Raw genomic sequence first — 20,734 nt, 5'->3', positions numbered from 1 at the left:
TCTTCAGACAGAAATTCTCACATGTTGGCATTTCCTTATGTTGTCTGATGGCTCTGAATACATGTTTGTCTGTCTTTTCGAGCTTTACCTAGGTGCTTCTTTATCTGAGGTAAACTAATTATCTCTTTTGAAAACAAAGTACACACTTCTTTTGTTGTTCAAAAACAATCTTTTAAAATATCAAAAATCCTTATCTTACTAGGCTTGCTTTTAGATACCTTATCTCATGTCTTCCCTATTCCAATAACTGCAAAGTGCATAGGTCAGGGATTTTTCTCCCACTACAATAGATGAGAAAATTATAGCTGGAACTTGAAAACAGAGACCATAGGTCCAAATTTAGTGGTCTTAACTTCGTGTTTCTATTTACCACATTTGTGTTTCGCTTCAGTGAGTTGACAAGGTAGTCTCCATTCAAACACCACATTCTCTGTGAAAACACCACCATGGCATTCTACCCCCAGGAGCAGCAATCAAGTAAGCAAAGAGGCAGAATGGGGGTTGGAAGAAACTTGGTTTAGTCTGAGGAAAATCTCTTGTTCAAAGAACCTTGGTTTAGTCTGAGGAAAATCTCTTGTTCATCCTGCTCCACATCTGCAAGCATTTGATCCTTTTTGTCTCTAAAACTGTTACTTCTGTTAGGTGTTGGTCCTTGGGGCCCAGAATGTGCCATTATAAGAGATGGAGTGCAAACCTAACAAAGTTGTTCTTTGAAAGGTTTTGCGAAGCACAGAGCTAGGGCTGTTTTGAAAGAAGGGAAATGGCTCCAATATTGAGCCAGTTTTGGAGGTTACCATATCACCGAGGGCCTTCTTTCTTTCAGGAGATGTAAAGCTATCTTGTAGTCTGGGACAGAAAACATGTTTTCACCTTTTTCAGCCAACTGGGACCTCACAGAATCAGTAGTTGGCATATTTTCACTGGTGTTCCTGGCCTGATTCCATTCCAGGGGGCCCTGCCCATGGGGAGCTGGTCTTTGGGCAAGTATTTGATTAGGGCCCCTCTGGGTCCCTAGGGCCTTGAGGCACAGCCATGTAAATGTCTCCCTTTCTGGTTGGTTTGCAATGAGTAGACACCATCTGTTGAATTAAAAATTCCCTTTATGGAGGGTGGTGAAAGGCTTGTGTGGAAGAGACACTGTTATCTTTCAAGCAAACAGTTCATGAGGTTGAGGAGCTGTGTTCTTGGCCCAACATATGTTTGCCCAATGGCTGTGGGCGCCTCCCCCACCAGGTGCTGAATTCCGCCCCATGGCGACGTGCACACATACCGCGGCTGCAGCACACCATGTCCACTCCCTTACATCTCTCTAGTAAAGAAAACCTCCATTTATAGAACCCGCCAAACAAACTCACTCTTTAGACTCTTAAAAACAAACAAGATCCCGAGGCCACAGGCTCCATGCGTGCATGTGTGGTTTTGTAAAATCTCAAGCCGTGAATCAAAATAATTTTAGAGACATAATCAAAGGCCAGACCAAACCCTATCACCAGGGAGGGAGAAATGCAGGAAAGATTCACTGAGAGGCATGGAGGACAGCCAGATGGGCAGAGCGGTGACGACCAGATATGGAGGCATCCAGCCTATTCCTCCAGAGGGTGCCTGGTTCTCAACTCCCTCTGTAGGGATTCAGTTGCTGAAATAACTTTGGGACAAACAGGGGAGGGGGGGCGCTGAAAACGGTGACCACAGCAGCCCTCGTTTCTTTCCTCTCCACTTCTAGAGCCTATGTTACCCACACTGCTTAGTAATGTGCTGTCCTCTCTGATTTCTCCTCACTTCAAGTCCAACTTTTTTCTCTGTTCCCCTAGATGATGAAGCTACTGGGAATAGGCACCGTGATTTGTGCATCTTTTGTAGCCCTGGATGTAGGTGCTCCCTGAGGTGCCTGGATGTAGGTGCTCCGGCATGGTACCGCTCTGTAGGTGCCATGCCAGAAGTGTATGTAGCATACATGCTTTCTTGTGCTAGGTTAGCTTTTTGGAGGGGTGACTGCTTGAACACCAGGATTAGTTATCTCTTCTTAGGTTCCTTTGCCACCAAATTTGGCATAAAGTGTAAGAAGATGCTGACAGAATTAGAATTCAGTTGGATTGAGACTTTGCTCAAGCCTACTTCCTCTTCGAAACCTTCCCTAACCCTCCCCCTCCTTAGAGTGTTGTTGATCATCCCAGTCTAACCCATGACCGTGTGTTATCTGGTAACTCCTTCCCTGCCTACCTCTATTGCTTAAAGTCGGGGAGCATGCCACAGCCCTCTTTGCAGACCCAGAGACTAGCCAAGTACTGGGCACAGAATCGGCACTCAATACCTTTTTGTGAATGAATGCATGAAGTGAAATGAATGAGTGAGCTGTAGAGGCATATGCCAAGGGGTGGACTGTTAGTTGGTGAATTTCAACCCAGTTCTGCCTAAAGCATCCTTCATCTTACAACGTGCACCTTAAAAAAAAAAAAAAAAAAAGTAGGAATTAGTTCTTTAGGGAATTATTCTAGGAGGGTCAGGAGGGAGGGTAGATAAAGGACAAAAGAATTTGAAGACCATCTCCTTCGATCAATATGATTGAGGACATACAAGTTATGGATCACAAAGCTATACACAGTGTTTGGATAAAGGATGTGGCGATGGTGAATTTCTCTTTCTAGATCCCCACTACAAATTATTTACAGGTGTGTTAGCATAGTTCAGTTGGGGGAGAACTACCCTATATGTCTAAAGGTTCTGAACATGGCTTGGTTACTGTATATGGTTTTAGGTAAGCCACTTCACCTCTCAGATCATTAGTCACCTTCTGTGGAGGATAGAACACCCTAAATTTTCCCTGGAATTCCAAGTCTGTGAATCTAAGAAGGAGACCATGACAAATCATATTTTAGAATGCAGCTCTGACATTTAGTTGAGAGGCTAGTGTGTTGACATGGGCCTTTTAATTATGGAGGTATCCCCATAGTTAAGGAAGCATTAAAGAGGCTTTACACAGTCCCAGTGAGAGGGATCAGGAAAAGGCACAGAGTTCAGTGTGATAGAGAATGACAGAGCTAGAACTCTCTGCTGCCCTCTTTCCATTGAGGCTGTCTGGCAGGGAAGAAGCAGCTCTTGGCAGCCTTTGTAAATGTTAGTTACCAAGGAAGGAGCTCCAGTTGGAGAGGCACAGAATCTGGGTAGAATATGAGAGTCACCAAATCTCATCTCTTTTTTTTTTTTTTTTAATTTTTTTAAAAAAGGTTTTATTTATTTATTTGACAGACAGAGATCACAAGTAGGCAGAGAGACAAGCAGAGAGAGAGGAGGAAGCAGGCTCCTGGCCGAGCAGAGAGCGCAATGCGGGGCTCGATCCCAGGACCCTGGGATCATGAACTGAGCGGAAGGCAGAGGCTTTAACCCACTGAGCCACCCAGGCGCCCCCAAATCTCAACTTCTATGCAGAAATCTCTTTTAAACATTCTCCATGACTCTAGCCTGATCAAATTCATATACTCAGAAGGCCCCTCAATCCTTTGGTGAACAGCTCTCTGTTTTTGTAAGTTTTTAAAAATTAATTCAAGACCTCTCCTTCCAACTTACATTATTTTCTCCAAATAGTTTTTGATTCTGCCTTCTGGAATGCCAGAGACTTAGTACTTTGAAACAACAAGGTCTCTTCTGCTTTTGGTTAAATAATTTTGACTGTCTCCATCACTGTTTCTTTTTTTTTTTTTTTTTTTAAAGATTTTATTTATTTATTTGACAGAGAGAGATCACAAGTAGATGGAGAGGCAGGCAGAAAGAGAGAGGGAAGCAGGCTCCCTGCTGAGCAGAGAGCCCGATGCGGGACTCGATCCCAGGACCCCGAGACCATGACCCGAGCTGAAGGCAGCGGCTTAACCCACTGAGCCACCCAGGCGCCCCTCCATCACTGTTTCTTAACACCCTTCACCTGGTTAGTCCCCTTCTGTGGTATTTCTGAGTACTGATGCCCCTTTGAGTCTGGCACTCAGAACTGAAACAAAGCTCCAGGTGGAGTTACTTAAGGGTCAGTAGAGTAGGATCAGATTTGCTTCTGTGGAGGCAACTCCACTTTTCTGATTCATATAAACCTTCTTTCTACACACTGCTTTTTATCCAAGGCTTCCCTATCTCATGTTTGGGGGAATTATTTGAAGTAATAGTTGCTGGAGTTTCTTTCTGATTATAAAATACTTATGATAGAAAATCTAGTAACTTGTGAAAACATTAAAAGAGAAGAAAAATACCCTGTAAATAACCATTACTCAGGAGTTAGTGGTGTATATCTGGGATCACTTAATCAGTATGCAGATATATAAATACATTTATGGACTGAGGTGTACATGTATATGTATATAATTATCATAAAGTCCCTATGTACAAGATTGTGTATTAATAGTAGTTTATAAACTAGAAACATCAGACTACTTTAGTGATTCTTAACTGTCACCATGGAAAACATGGTACAAATTAAAATTTGTGCAGGGAATGGAGGGGAGACATAGATGACTTAATTTTCATACATGAATGCATGAGATTGTATGTGCATGTGTTATAAGTATTTTAAACTTAGGTATTTAAACAGATAGCATGATAATTTTACTGGATCAGTAGATATATGTCTATAATATCATTATTAATTATGGCATGGTATTTCAATATACAGATATATTGAGCTTCTGTAATCATTTATCATTGGGCATTTAGGCATATTTACATTGTTATTATAAATAATGCTATAATGAACATACTTAAACCAGGAACACTTCTTTGATATTTATTGAATAAATTATTGCACTCACTGGACGAACGATGATCATTTTTAAGACCTTTCTTCTTTCTTTTTTTTTTTTCATTTTTAAGACTTTTAGTATAAATTGCCATTCAGAAAGAGTATAACAGTTTCTCTCTTCCATTAGAGTTGTGTTAGTCTGTTACTTCAACAAGACTATGTTAACATTTAAGGAAACAATGTATTTGCTAGTTAAATGAAAATATCTTGTTTAATTGGAATGCTTTAGATTCCCAATGAAGATGAAATTTTATCCCAGCTTTCCATTATTGACCATATATATTCCTTGTGAATTTTCTTTTCATGTCTTTTGTTTTTTCTCTGAGGACTTTCAGCTTTCCCTTAATGCTTTTCAAAAGCTCTTTTAATATTAAGGATGTTAAACCTTAGATTGTTTGATTGCAAAGGTTTTCCCCAATTTACATCTGTCTTTTAATTTTTTTTTTCAAATAGTTATTTTGGGCTAGTTGGGATTTAAATATATATACAGGTCTTTACATTAGATAATGGGAAGTTTCATCTTGTTGGGCTGAAATAATGGGTGGATTTCAAGAGGGTCGTTTTGGATCCCTCTATATCTTCCTGAATAGCTTTCTTGGATCTTGAACTCCATAAATGTGATGAACATGTCCTTAACCAAGTTATTGGCAAAAACAGGACCCAAGTCCCCAGAACCTTTCCCTGGAGCAAGCTGGGCCATTAATTAGTATCCTTCAGGAATATTTTTGAACCAGTTATGGCTTGACCTAAAGTTGTCCTTTTCTAGCTCACTTTTTGCTCTCCTGTCACAAGGATATCATTAGAATTATTTCAAAGCCTTTTTGAAATCTGTATGCAATATATATCTTTATTCCTAGTCAACTGTCCACATTGATAAATGGTCTCACAGAACTTAGTCTTAATGTATAGAAACTGCCTGTTTGATGCTCAATGCTGTATCAAATTTGTATGTATATATCTCCTGTTTGATTTTACAAATGATTTGAACTAGCTTATTAGAATTAATAAAACAAAAAAAATTGAAAAAACACCATATAGATAAATAAAATATAAATATTGTAAGAAAAATAAGCCCCAACTGTGAAGTTAGAAAGCAGATAGAGAAACTATGGGGTGTTACCTTTTTACATCTTTTTACATCTGAGTCACAGTTTATCTCTGAGCTTTCGGGTGGTAAAAGTAAAAAGGGTAACATGACCAGAAACATGATTTACATTGTCCTAAGGCAACCAAATACCAGTTCCGGACTAGAATATCATAAGTCTGTGAGTTTATGAATCCAAAGTGTGAAGAATCTTCTTTCCCTTTTCAGATAACTGCCACTGCAGTACCCAGTTCTGGGCTTCTAACACCTTATGCATTCTCTATAACTCTTTAGGGATCCTATGTAACAGTTTCCTTAGTATTACTTAGGTACAGTGTGTGACAGCTTCAGACTTGGCCCAGCTTAGAGTTAACAAACACCTAGTCAACTACCTTAGATTTTTGGCTGGTCTTGGATTCAGGTCTATTTCACCAGTATTGAATGGTATTCTGTGCAGCCCAGGGATCATCTACCCTGACGGGGATCTTAACAGGGCTTTGGGGTGATTTGACAAATCCCATATGGTATACAGTGTATGGTGTCAGTATATGTTGTCTTACATAGCCAAGAGCCTGTTCCATATCCATATTCATTTGTTTTAGACACTTTCATCCCCTGTTAATATACTTGCCATATAGACTATCTGGTTTATATTATTAGTTGGACATCTATCCCTGGCTAAGTGACCTCAGTGACAGAAGAATATGTAGAGAGTATATATATATATATATATATATACCCAACTGTACATATAGTACTGTCTAATACTGTACTATATATTATATATAATATGCTATCTCTAGTAATAGATTACAGGCATATATAATCATTTACATGGGATATAAAGAGGATTTTATGACAGAAAGAAAGAATATCTCATGTGTAGTTGGATTAATGGTATTTTCTAAAATGCTGACTATGAGCCATTTTCTGGGATGTGAGCAGTCATATCACAGTTGTCCCATCCTTTTTTCTTCCTTCATCCCCTGCGTATAGCTCTGTGTTGCCTGTCCTGTCCTTGTAGCTTTGGTCATGGCCTTGGTTGTCAGTCAGTTTGTGGACATTTCCCGAGGACCTGCTATGTGCCCAGCTCTGTGTTTGACATTATGGGGCTCGTAAGAGAGGTACAGGTTGCTGTTCTGCTCTCAAGGGTGATATTTAAATTATTTAATAGCTACACTGATCAGGCAGAAAGATCCTGGCTGGAACAGGGGTCATTAGGGGCTCCATATTGTGGGGGGTATTAACCACTTAGTTGCTAGGTTGCAGAAAGGTCTGGGGACTCCAAGGAGTAGCCAGGGTAACAGGAGGAATGTTCAGGATACTCAGAGCTGCAATTATTTCCAAGTGGTAAAAAAGTATTTAAATAGGGGTACCTGGGTGGCTCAGTCAGTTGAACATCTACCTTCGGCTCAGGTCATGATCCTGGGATTTCGGGATCCAGCCTGGCATTGTGCTCCCTGCTCAGCTGAGAGCCTGCTTCTCCCCCTCTCTCCGCTGCTCCCCATGCTTGTGTTCTCGCTCTGTGTGTCAATTAAATTAATAAAATCTTCATTAAGAAAGTATTTAAATAGTTTAATAACCAGTTCTGGTGTCTGGGTACATATTCACTGGGTGTCACTGCTGCCTGTTCATAGACACTGGGCCCAGGGTAAGCAGAGGGAGGCATTCTGGCCTCTGAAGGAATGGGATGGTAGGGATTGCCCTCCCAGCTTCTGGCCAGCTGCCCTGAGGCCTGCTCTTTGTCCTGCCCTTGGGATCCCACTGTCAGCTTTCCTCCGAGCAGCACACAGGGCGTAGGCTCTGGCTGAGCCGTAGTCACTCAACAAAGGGGTATTGAGCCCTCCCTGTGCATTGGACAACTTTCTGCGTATTATGGCGGTTCCAGTGAGATCCCTTTTCATTAGGGGCTGGGCAGATGGCAATCATCCCGAAAGACGCATTACTGAGCAGGCCCTGGCCAGCCCTGGCAGGTCCACAGGACTAGCCAGTGTGGTTGGTGAAAAGCACACAGACAGGATAGGTCCTCTTGAATCTCCATAGCTCCCCATTTTATCAGTTAAAAATATGGATATGGATATCTGGATAGATATAGTAGAGGGGAGAGGTAAAGATCCTAGTTCAGAACTTATTTTCTTCGTTGGTTTGAGAACATCCTCCTGACCTTTGGTTCTGTGTTTGAGGCGAGCTCTGGTTCCACGGAGAGAGACATTTCTTCTTCGGGTCTGTGGTTAGTTGTGTTGGCATTTCTTGCCTGTGTCATGGCAGGCTGCGGCATCATCCTTGGATTAGGCTGAGAGCTGAGAAAAGAGGGATCTAATTTTTACCACAGCTTATACCGCAAGAATAAGATTGGCAGTTCTTGAATGGAGGGTTCTGGAGGTGTCCTCTGGTGACTTTTCTGGCTGGGTTTTTGCTGAGTAAGGGGCAGGAAGGGGTTGCTATGGTTTCGTAGCTCATCCGTCCCAAAGCCACCAGCTCTGCTTGGGTCCTGGCCCTTCTCCTTCCCCATTCTGATGAGTGGCTAACTTTCGGGCATAGAGTGAAGGCTGCTGAGTGTGAGCCCACCCAGGAGCAGAAGAGTTTGGGGTTCAAGCAGCCACCCCTTTGTGAGGCCTGATGCCCTGCCCAGGACCCCTCCTCAGCAGCTCACAACCACTGGCTCAGCTTGGAAAGGGCCAAGGCAGCCTGGTTAGTGCCGCTGTTTTTTTAAGCTAATGAGGGCAGAGTGTGAGCCACAGGCAATGATGCTGGGATATTAACTGTGACAGGAAGCTTGATCATAATTATCTTAACGAGGATAGGGTTAATTACAGTGGAAACTTAAAAGTTCTCTCTGTTTGAATCCGCTAGAGCTGAATGCGTTGTGATGTTTTGTCATTTTGATATGACTTCGGAAAAGGCACTGGGACTCTCCCAGCAGCTGCAGCGGCTCCTCGGGGAGCCCAGCCAGAGAGCCCTGTGAGTGAGGTAACCTAGATGGTACCTGTGGGTGAGATCATGGGCAGCTCTCTTGCTGGGGAAGCAGGAGGCAGGCAGCCTGCGATGGGCTTCCGGGGTGCTGATTAGGTTTCTGGAGCAAACCACCTGCCACAGGGCAGACCTCACACCCTGGTCTCCTGCCTGCCCTTGGCATCTCTTCACTGGTCTGGGAAGACCTCACTCCAGCTCCCTGGGCTGAGCTAGTGGGTGAAGACGTGTCCTCCCACTCTAGCCTCTGACCACCGAAGACATGTCTGCCTCGCCTTCCCAGCCCAGCCCTCAAACATCTGCAGACTGTAAACCAGGCGGAGGACGAGTACTCTGGAGTGGCAGTACCCCCCACCCCACTCCCCACCAGAGCTCTTGGGTCTGAAGTGCATTTTGCTGTCCACACACAAGGTGATAGCCAAGAAATTGCAGTCCTGTCATCTTTTCCTTATAGCTGTCCCATTAGACAGCAAAGATCTGTGTGGGTCCTTAAAGCCTTGTATGCCTTGTCATTTTGTTTAACAGCACACACCTCTTTGCACAGGCGTCTTGTATATAGGGCTGTGAATGCAAAGACTGATGCAAAAAATTTCTTTACTCCTTCCACGAAAAGAGCAACAACCATAACAACAAAAGTCACATTTTCAAAGAACAAAAAAATAACGCCTCCCCCAAGTGTGTGTTTGTTGGCCTCCACATGCCAGCCAAGCCCCAGAAATCCTGCCCTCTCCAGTTTTACCCTTCACTACCCTGTCTCCTGTTCCCAGTCCCTCAGCTCTGAATTTAGCTGATTAAATCACTAAGTGCACACTATACCGATGACATGAAGACAGGGATTTATTAATTAGCAACCCCCCACATAGCATGATTCCCTTTTAACTGAGCAGCTAAATAACATTATGGCAAAAGGAATCTTACAGCCAGACAAGTGACAGGGGATTTGAGCCTGAACTTGCCCCGCTCTTCTGTGAGGTCTCCCTGAGAATGGAGCTCTGCCCCAGCGGCTGCCCCTGAGAAAGGCAGCCCCGTGGGCACTCCCTCTGGTGTTCTCCCTCTTCGTGTTTGTCCCTCTTCGTGCTGTGTCATTTTGTGTTTTGCCTCCCCCCAGCTCTCTTGGAAGGGAGCTTTCTTTGGTTTGCCAGTTGCCAACCATTTGCTGATTCTCATGATAAGAGTTATATTTGCATAACATAACTCGGGAACAATGTGTATTTGGATGCTGCCTTTGACCAGAGCCCAACTGATGTTTGTGCACAAAGGACTTATTAGCCATCCATAAGGCGCCCTGAAGGGAGGTGGCCTTAACTCCCCTTGTGGTAAACAGGGCCTCCTTGTCCTGAAAAGCACTTTTGAATCATCACTCACTATCCCCAGTGGGGGAAGGGACTTCAGGAAAGGTCCGAAGTTTCCCTGCAGAAGCCAGACTGGCCGCACACCTCAGCCTATTTGCTCCTCTGTTCCACACCCCCCCACCCCCTGCATCCAGAACACATCTCCTCCCAACCCCCACCATGCCCGCTAAGGTCACAGCTACCAGAAAAATCAAAGAATGGAAGGAGGAAGGCGAGGAAAGGAACCAGCATCTGCTATTGACATGTTAGTCTTCTTTGGCTTGTGTTCCTTAAGATCCCGAGAGCTGGAAGCAGCCCAGAGCCGGAGAGCTCAGCTGGGCTGTTGATAAGCCCACGTTCTTACTTGGAGTAAATGGTAGAGCTGAGGTAAAGTCCCAGAGTCCCAAGTTCCATGTGTGTGAGTTGTGTTTTGCCTCCCTGAGATGTGAGGAAGAAAAGAAAGGAGGAAGAAATGAAACACACTGACTCCATTGACCCTTATCCCTAAATGTTAAGTGGTGTCGCCTTCCCACCATGGAGCAGGTAGTGCTGGTCTGAGGAGTTAGGGCTGGTCACGGTGCTGGACCCCAGAAGGGGGGGGGTGTCCTCTGGGGGTGAGTCAGGCAGGAATGGGACAGGCTGAGGGAGCTCTGGGCCCGGTGGGGTCCGGGGATTCCATGACTCCCAATCCCAGTTCCACCTCCCAGGCACCGACTCCCTGTTGTGGAGTCTGCTTGGCCCAGGTCCCTCAAGGGAGATGCAACTGTCCCGAAAAAGCCTTGGTGCTAAAGTTCACACTCCCATCAGACGTGCAGGCGCTGCACACACAAGCAGCAGGGTCTTTAATGAAAGTGCTATCGGTAAATGATTAAATAGTGTGGACAACATCTCCCTGATTCGTCACATTTTATAGCATAGCCGGGAGATCCCATGTGAGTCGGCCCTCTGGTCGACGTTGTAGCTCAGCTGTCAGCTCAGCACGGCTCTGGGCTCTGGCAGGTGAGCGAGCTGGGAGTACGTGTGTCTGTGCGAGTCCCTCCACCGGGCGGCTTTCTTTAATTAACGTTTGGGAGCTGCTGGCCTGGGCAGCACATGCGCACAACTGCCCCTCCCAGCCCCCACCCCCCTCCACCCCTGCCCCCCACCCCAACACTCCTTAGCCCATAATGTTAAGAGTTAACTTTGAGCTAAGTGTAAAAACAAGGCTATTTTTCCCTTTCTGATACTTTTTTTTTTTTTCCCTGAGCCGGGTACTTAATTCTTTCAGATGCTTGATTATTTACTGCCTTGACATCTACATTGCCGCATTCCACGCTTCTTTCAAAAATAAAGTGAGAAATCCACTTTCCATAAATTAAAATCGTAACTTCAAGCCAGGAGCATTGAAACAGAAATTCCCGCAACTCTTTACTGAAACCACCGCCTGCACCCATCCCAACAAAAACAAAAACAAAAAGAAAAATCATGAAAGAAAAAGAAACAGCCCTTTCCTGCTGGAGCGATCATGTGCTTCGGCAGATGCCTCTGCCTTTCGGGGCAGCCACAGGGACACTGGGCAGAAGCAAATGAAGTGATTAGTAAAGAAAAAAAGAAGAGGGGGGGAAAAAAAGTCAAAGGCGGCGAAGGGAAAGAAAGGAAGCCTTCCTCGCCTTTTCCTGGACTGTGCAGAGGAGAACCGCGAAGAAATGATACTTGAAGTTATATTTATTATTGTAAGAGGGGTATGATATTTCTGGGCAGGAATGATGGATGACAACTTAAATTTGTGTCCAGGGAATGAAGGTGAACTGTGACAGAGTTATTTATCTTGGGAATGGAGGTTAGGGTCAGCCGAGGCTGGGTGCCTGAAGGCACAAGACATTGACAAATTTATCCTGCAGGCCGTATCTGAAGCCCTTTGTTTTGGATCCTGGCTACTCACTAAGTGACCCTCATCCTTCATGTTGGCAATGCGTGAAGGATGCGGTGAGTGCCAGCAGCCCCTTTCTCCCCTGCCGCCCCCACCCCGGCTCCCGCTACTAATTCTTGTCATTCACTTTGCTGACAGGCACCAAGCCCAAACTATTCCCAGTCCTGAAAGGGAAGGTTAAAATATTTATTTCGGCTCATAATGGCCTCCCTGATTTAGTGCAGGATCATTTTTCCTGTTGCCTTTGTCATTGCAGGTCACTGGAAGGACTGAGCGCGTTCGGGAGCCTGGAGGAACTCATCTTGGACAACAATCTGCTCGGGAACGACCTCGTGTTGCCAGGGTTACCCAGACTCCATACCTTAACCCTCAACAAGAACCAGATATCCTTGGCTCTGTCTGCTGCCTCCACTCCCCGCCCTGCCCCGCAGTGGTCCCTGCAGGCGCACCCCCCCCTTTACCCTTCCCCCGCCCCATACAAATACCTGCAAAATGTCAAATGAGTTTTATGTGTCAGCTAAATTAAAGTATGTGAAATGCAGTCCATGGGCAGACAAAGCGTTCTGTCTTCTGGCACTTGGGACACTTCAGAGTAATTTATTATAGGTCATTCATAAATGAAATGCACCATTATATCTTCCTGTTGCTCCATTTTAGTGTAGAGATCTAAGTTATGGCTGTGAAGAAATCTTTTTAATAGATAAAAATAGAGAAAGAAAATAATGTCACTGCTGCCCAGAAGGCAGAGCTGTTTGCTTGGGCCTCTGTGGGAGGGCGACCTCTGGTGGGAAGTCCGGGGTGGTGCCTCTAAGAGAACTTGGCCTTCACGGAGGTTTCTGGAAGGCTCTGGTGCAGGCTGGGGGAAGAGTTCTGGCAAAGGAGAGGGGGAAGGGTCAAAGATGTGAGATATGTGTGAAGTCCAGGCGTAGCCCTGCCCTCCGTGGTGTTTACTCTACTGGGATGATGAGAGAAGTCAAACAGAGCCTTTTTATTGCGTGCCTTCTCCTGAAGTCGGTGAGGACCTAGCCAGCCTGGGATCAGGCTCAGGGGGATGAAAGATTCTGGGTTCTACAGAGAGGCTGAAAATGGAATCAGAAGCCTTCTGCGGCATTAGGCAGCTAGCTCGTCTGTACAGTGTGGGTCTTCCTGCTGCCACAGTGTGAGCTGAGAGGCAGGGAGTGTTGTCTGTTTTGTTAACTCCTGTATCCTTCACACCTAGAATAATGGAACTGAGGTTCGGTGAATGTTTGTGGGATGAATAAATGAAAGAATGATTATCATCAGCTGTTCTTTATTGAGCTGTTCTTTATTGATCCTGTGGGTCAGACATGGTGCTGGGTCATATTAAGCAAATTATTTTTTGTTCTTACCAAACCCTGGCAGAAGGTGTCCATTTGTCTGAATGAGGAAAGAGGTGAACTGTAAACCCAAAGCCGGACATTGAACAGAATGCTAGGTCCCAGATTTAGTCTCGACTGTGGCCAAATCCAAAATTCTTTCTATTCTCTTCTGTTGCTTCAGAGTTGAAGTCCACTCACCTTGTTTTATTAGTGGAACATTTCAGATCTAGAGTAGCTTAATCACTTGCTCCTATTCACATGGTAAGTTAGAAGTAGAAAATGGATCAGGGCATTTTCCCTAGAGTGTGGAAAAAAAAGACCAAACACCCAGATATATATGTTACATTTACCGTGTATGCATATGTCTGCTTTAAGAATGTTAGGCCAGACCATTTATTACCCTCTGGTTATATTTCAAGTCATAAGACAGTATTTTCCTTATTAGGTAAAATATACTACCATGGCCATTATACATTGGCGCTTTACTAGAAGTTGAAGGAAAGGGCCTACAGGTTAGTATTAGTCTTTACCATAATGCAATTTTTTAAAAGATTTTATTATTTGATAGATCACAAGTAGGCAGAAAGAGAGAGGGGGAAGCAGGCTCCCCGCTGAGCAGAGAGCCACAAGCGGGGCTTGTTCCCGGGACCCTGGAATCATGACCTGAACTGAAGGCAGAGGCTTAACCCACTGAGCCACCCAGGCGCCCCTACCATAATGCAATATTGATGGATTTTTTTTTTTTCCTCTCCTATTCTTTGGTCAACCAAGTTTCCTAGTCATTGTTCAAAAACTATTACAGTGTGTCTTATGGCTCCCTTGACTGTCTTAGGTGATCAGTTGGATGATATTGTCAAATCAAAGAACAAAAGGATTATTAGTATAGAATTTGGGGCCCAGTGCTGATATCCTGTGTCCCACATGGATGTGAAGTACTAGCCTTTGGACTTTGGTTCATGAGTCAGCTTAATCACGTTTACCTATGTGGCTGTGGACAGGTCTGCCTCTATTTGTCTGGAAGTCTCTATTTGTCATTTTGTATGTATGTGCGACATCATGGCTTTCACTTGCCTATTAAGAGAACTGGCAAAAAAGAAAAAAAGGAATGTATGAAAGACTTATTTGAATGTTGGAATCAAAGTGCTATGATAATGTGAGCAACACAGGTTTCTGGGTAAAAAAGCAGCTGCCTCTGCCCTGGGATGTTGTCACATTCGCAATATAAGAAACAGTGACAGGAGAAAGATTTCCCGAAAAGCCCACACACCAACCCATATGGACTTTGTCTGGTAAATGTCTGTACAATTGCTAATCCCAAACTCAATTCCTCTTCTCCCTCAGCACACTTCCTGGCCGGTTCTCTGTCGCATTAATTGGTGCATACTAAGAAACGTAAGTTCATTTCAACACAAGCCTGAGAAAAATAATTAAAAGAAGAGCATGCCAACTGTGAAAGAACGTCAGTTCACATAATCCCAGTTTGCAGAGGAACTCCTGGGTGATTTTTTTTTTAATCAACCTCTGATTTGTATAATAATCAATCAATGAAAAGTATTTTCGGGGTACCTAAGTGCCCAAAATGTGTAGTTTATAGTATTGCTTTCCTCTGTGACTGTTGTCATTTGAGGAGACATGGAATAAATATTGATGTAAATATTGATGATTAACAGAGTACCTGATGAGTCTCATGAGGTTAGACTAATAAGTAAGATTCCTGCTTCATGTGAATTTGCTCAGCATTATTGTCTCCCCTTTTAGAGGGCTCATTTTCATAACTGGCACTGAATATGCTGAAAATGCACAAAAATTCATTCTGGATTTTTTTTTTTAAAGTTTCCACATGAAGGAGAGATCATATGACATTTGTTTTGATCTGGCTGACGTCACTTAGCATAATGCCCTCAAAATTCATCCATGGTGTGACAAATGGCAAGGTTTTATTCTTTTTTATTGCTAAATTATATATATATTATGTAAGATGTTGAGCATCTTTTCATGTGTGTATTGGCTACCTGTATGTCTTCTTTGGTCTATTCAGATCTTTTGCCCATTTTTAAATCAGATTGTTTTTTGCTATGGAGTTATGTGAGTTTTCCATTTATTTTGTTTTCTATTATTATCATTTTGAGAGAGAGAGAGCAATAGTAGGGGTGAGGGCAGAGGGAGAGGGTAAGAGAATCCTCAAGCAGACTCCCCACTGGGCATGGAGCCCGAGGCTGGGCTTCATCTCACAACCCTGAGATCATGACCTGAGCCAAAATCAAAAGTCAACCGACTTAACTGACTGAGTCACCCAGATGCCCCAGTTCTTCATATATTTTAGAAATTACTTATCAATTATATGATTTGTAGTCATTTCTTTCCACATACTAGGTTGCCTTTTCATTTTTTAAATGGTTTCCTTTGCTGTGTAGGAAGTTTCTCATTTTTTTCCCTTCAAGATTTTTTTTGTTTGTTTTGTTGTGTTTTTTTGTTTGTTTGTGTTTTTTTTTTATTCCAGCTAGTTAACATACAGTGCAATATTAGTTTCAAGTGTAGAATTTAGTGATTCATCATTTACAACACCCAGTGCTCATCACAAGTGCACTCCTTAATCCCCATCACCTGTTTCATCCATCCCCCTGCCCACCTCCCCTCCAGTAACCATCTGTTTGTTCTGTATAATTAAGAGTCTGTTTCTTGTTTTCTCTCTCTCTTTTTCCCCCCCTCCATGTTTGTTTGTTTTGTTTCTTAAATTCCGCATGTGAGTGAAATCATATGGTGTTTGTCTTTCTCTGACTTATTTCACTTTGCATTATAGTCTCTAGCTCCATCCATGTTGTTGCAAATGGCAAGATTTCATTCTTTTTGATGGCAGAGTAATATTCCATTGGATATGTGTTTCTTATTTTTAAAGGAATGAATTGGGCCAGAGGATGGTTGAATTCTCAGTGTTGCTATCACTAGAGATTAGCAAGCTTCTTGTCTTTACAGAGCTGAAGGATTTTCTTTGTCTTTGGTTGAGTCCCTTTCCCTTTCCAATCCTCAGCCTCTCCAATCTGTAGTGGTAATGCTGAGGGAGAAATGATAGTGGCAGGGGAGGAACTGAAGCAGAAGGCAACGGTGTAGCTATAAAGCTGGCTAGGTATATTGCTGTGCTGATGGAGAGTACTTTGTTACCCATTGATTTAAAAAAAAAAAAAAAAGACACTAATTGGCTCTTTCAGGATGTAGCATGATTTCTCTCTCCTCTGGTCTTCCTGCATGATCATGAAGATTGGTTTAATTTCCCCACGTACTTGACCCAGAAGTCAGAGAATGCAAGCCAAGTAAAAGCAGGAGTAATACCATATGGCATTCTCTTAACCTAATATTTCTGACTGTACCTTTCCAGCCAACTGAGTCTCCTATTGTCTTGTGAAAATACTGCAGAATCTTCTAACAGTTACTATGTTCCAAACTGCTATTGCTACTCCATGAAATGCTTTGGACTTGGGCTCTATCAGCCTGGATGAATAGTAACCTACCTCAAAAGTTAGTGGCTTAAAACAACAACTGTGTTCTTTGTTTATAATTCTGCATGTCAGCCGTTTGGGCAGGGCTCAGCTGGATGGTTCTTCAGTGGATCTTGCTTTGTGTTCTTAGGCAGCTACAGTTATCTAGAGGCCTGGGTGGGATTGGGTGGTCTGAGATGGCCTCACTCATATGTCTGGAAGTTGGGTCCTGGTTGTTGGCTGAACAACATGCCTCCAGTAGGCTAGCACAGGATTCTCTACAAGGGGCAGGTGTTCCCAGAGCAAAGCCTGAATGTACAAGTACTTTTCAAGCCCTATTTGCATCTTGGGTGTTGCTGCCCTATAGCCAAAGCAAGTCACATACCAAATGTAGAGCCAGTGTGATAGGGGACTATACAGGTGTGTATACAAAGAGGCATGCCTCATTCCTATAACAATCCTACACACGGACCTTGATGTCTTATCTCTTTAAGAATTTATCTCACATTTGTAATAGAGAGACCTAGAATTAAGTAACTGTTGACCTTCTGCAAAGGTAAGTACTAGTTCTTTCTTAGAAATTGAGTCTTATATTAAATATATGAGAAAGCTTACTATTAAATGGGGTTCTACCTGAAGTTCTTTTGTAAAGTTTGGTTTGGTTTTAATTTTTGGTGTTTTTGTTTTTTGGTTTTGGTTTTTGCATATGTAGAGTTTTCCATTTTGGTTTTACTTTCAGTTAGGCATGACTGTCCAGTGCTCCATTACTGGACCCTGTGAATGTGGATTACGGGCTGTTTTATCCTTTGGAAAGATTTGTGTCCTGTAGTGGTTAACAGCAGGCTCTGAAGCCAGGCTTCCTGGGCTTGTATTCTGGCTCTACCACTGGCTGCGTGTCCTTGGGCTACTTACCTACCGTCTCGATGCTTTGCTTTTCTCTGCAAAACTGGGACAATAATGGTATCCACCCCACTGGTTGTTGTGAGGGTTTTTCTAAATTTCTACCAAATGGTGATTATTATTACTATTATTATCCTAGAGAATTATGTAAGCTTACTTGATTTTACTTGGGCCACATTATAACCACAGCCAGAGTATAGATTTCAAATGTGTCTTTGATTTTTATAATCTAAAGTCACCTGCCTGTTTTTCTGTGAATTGAGAACCACTGGTGAATACTCTGATTTTTTACGAAAAAACTGGGGGAGTATGAACTTTTTGAAGTCACATAGATGGTCAGTGGGAGGGCTCACTCTAGAACTCAGACATGTGAATTCCTAACTCCAGACCCTGAAACCTAAGAGAGGGAAAATCACTGCTTAAGAAGAGGAACTAAGATGCCTGAGGGGAGTCATCTGCCTGTGCTTGCCCTTGTCTTGCCCCTCCCGCTCCAGCCCTGCTCCCAGCTGCTGATGGAGCCCATATAAGGGATTTCAGAGCCCAGACCCACCATCTGGCAAATTTCTTCTCAGCCTACCAGTGCCTCACTTTCAGGCTGCGTACCTCCTACTTGACCTCCCATTTTTGTTCTGCTGGCTCTTTGTTCTACTTCTTTTCCGCTGTCAGTGCTGGTGTTACTTCTTCATCTCGGGGTTCATAGCTTGTCTTATTCTTCTTCCTTTGGTTCATTGAGACTGGCCTGGTAGTCACTGGCCACAGTGGCCACACTGGCCACACGGAGTTGATCTTATCTCCCCCAATGCTCATATTCTCTCTCTCTCTCCTACACAGATGCCCGTGTGCATACACACACTATGCTTCGCTCTTCTCCAGTAGGGCTGGGTACTTGGTAATGCTCGCAGCCATGTCATGTCTGAACACCGAACCCCAAATAACAGAACACCTGAGATGTCAGGAAAATATCGATACTTTGCACAGTCAAATGGTTTTCCCCATTCTTCCTTTTGGGATGGGTGGGGGAAGGGTGAGAAGCTGACTTTATTTTACATCACACTCAATTCCTTCATTTTCTGTCTCCCTATTTGCTTCAGCATACATATGAAGAGACAGTATGGATTGTAGTACCAACCGGAAGAATGGGTAGTGTGACGTGTCATAAAGCTGGACTGTGGTGAGGAGACCAGTGAGCCGAGCCCAAGGCCAAACTAGATTTCCCACAGCAATTTACTGTCTTACTCAGGGAATTCTCTGTGCTTTGTCTGAGGCCTCAGTTTCTTTATAAAATGGGCGATAGACACTTAAGAGTATTGTTGACAGATTTAAATGGCATAATGTGTACATGGGACACAAGTTTGTTAAAACCCAAAGTCTTTACACCTTCTTGGCACCTTTTACCGATATTTAACGTCTCAGTGCTCTAAATGAATAAGCCCAAATTGGAAATAACTGAGGTACAGAACACAGCTGGATGGTCTCCCACAAAAGCATATAGGACTCTTCAGGTTTCAGTATTTTAAATTCTTTTTTAAAGTATTAGGAAATCATGAGTCACTTGTCTCCTAGAAATGCAATGTCTTTAGAACCTAGGTTTGGATCTAGACTCTTCAATTCACTGACTGTGTGACTTTTGACTCCCATTTCTTAAATTATTGTTTGAATGCGATAATTCTGATGTGTGTGTGTGTGACTCAAAATGAGAATATATTGTGCAGAATGTGTAGTTAGTATTCAGAAACCCTATATTAGGCACTGGTTGAAACCTGGGTGGTATAGGTACTGCCCTTTGACCTGGGCCTCAGCACAGAGGGAGGGTTCATTCCCATTTTCACTTGGGAAACAGTTGTAGACCTGTGCAACTGCACATGATACCCAAGGACTCCCCCCATTCCTTCATGCTCCAAACTCTCAAGGCAGGATGTTGCTTTGATCTTGGGCCCTCTGCAAAAAGTCTCCCTTGGCAAGCATACCTATGACAGCTGGACTCGGCAGTGGCAACTTTCTGTAGACAACGCTGAAAAAAATTTAAATGTCAAGTACTCTAGAGAAGACTTGATGAAGGAAGCCAGGTGTATGCTAGAATCCAGCTGAAGAAACTTGAAATTATGCCAGATAGCTTCACATTTTAAAAATGGGGGGGGGGATGTCACCCTTGGGAGAATTCCTGAAAGATCTCTATGGCCCTGGTCTTCGTTAGTCAGTGACACCAAGTTCCCACTGCTGATTGCCTCTCGTTCATTTTCTATGAACTTGACAAAAAGGAATGCAGCAAATTCTATCTCAGAGCTCCCAGCCAGATAGGGCAGGGCTATGTTTGTTCTTGCTGACCCAGGAGACTGAGAAACCAACTGAAACTCTTTCTTGTCTCTTGTCCTCCAGTGTTTGTATCAACATAATGGAGAAGTTCTGGTCCAGAGCATCCATGGAGTAGATGCTAGTGATTTCTGACTACTGTAGGTTTGGGGGAGACCACCTGACTTAGTTTGGGGGAGCATTTAGCAGGTAGCTGAAAGGCCTGAAGAGGTGGGGTAGCTTCTGCCCCTCAAAATACCCTAAATGAGGTAGGCTGCCTTCCTTGGGTTCATTGGCACATGGTGCCTAGAGCTTCTTGAGGATGGTAGACTCTTTTCCCAAGAAATTTCCATGACAAAGACATTTGATTGTGTCCACTCTCCACAACCTCCTGCTCAGGGCTGGATCCAGATTTTGTTGAGTATGAAACTTACAAAATTTGGGGATGCCTTCTTAAAGGCAAAGACTACATTAATTATGAATGCCAAATTAGGCTTGAAGTTGAATGTTTATTTGGAATAAAAATATATCAAGGCAAATTAAAAACTTTTAAGTTGACAACACAAATATAAAAATGCTTAGAAAAGTAATTTTTTTATACTGGACATGCCTACATTAAAACGTTCTTCCTGGGGTGTTTGTTTTTTTTTTTTTTTTTTTT

At 43.4% G+C, this 20,734-nt stretch overlaps 1 protein-coding gene across 1 annotated transcript in view; it reads left to right on the top strand.

Annotated features, from left to right (window-relative positions):
- Positions 1–20,734, top strand: part of LRMDA (leucine rich melanocyte differentiation associated) — a 1,038,240-nt gene that overhangs the window by 554,850 nt on the left and 462,656 nt on the right. Inside the window, exon 3 of the mRNA XM_032839426.1 lies at positions 12,328–12,454. Within this exon, the coding sequence (XP_032695317.1) occupies positions 12,328–12,454 (127 nt within the window). The remainder of the gene's footprint in view (positions 1–12,327; positions 12,455–20,734) is intronic.

The sequence above is a fragment of the Lontra canadensis genome, unplaced genomic scaffold (genome assembly GCF_010015895.1).
Source record: "Lontra canadensis isolate GAN:19392208 unplaced genomic scaffold, GSC_riverotter_1.0 scaffold3, whole genome shotgun sequence".
NCBI classification, from domain to species: domain Eukaryota; kingdom Metazoa; phylum Chordata; class Mammalia; order Carnivora; family Mustelidae; genus Lontra; species Lontra canadensis.
The sequence above is the reverse complement of the archived record's forward strand: the minus strand, read 5'-3'. Positions and strand labels throughout refer to the sequence as shown.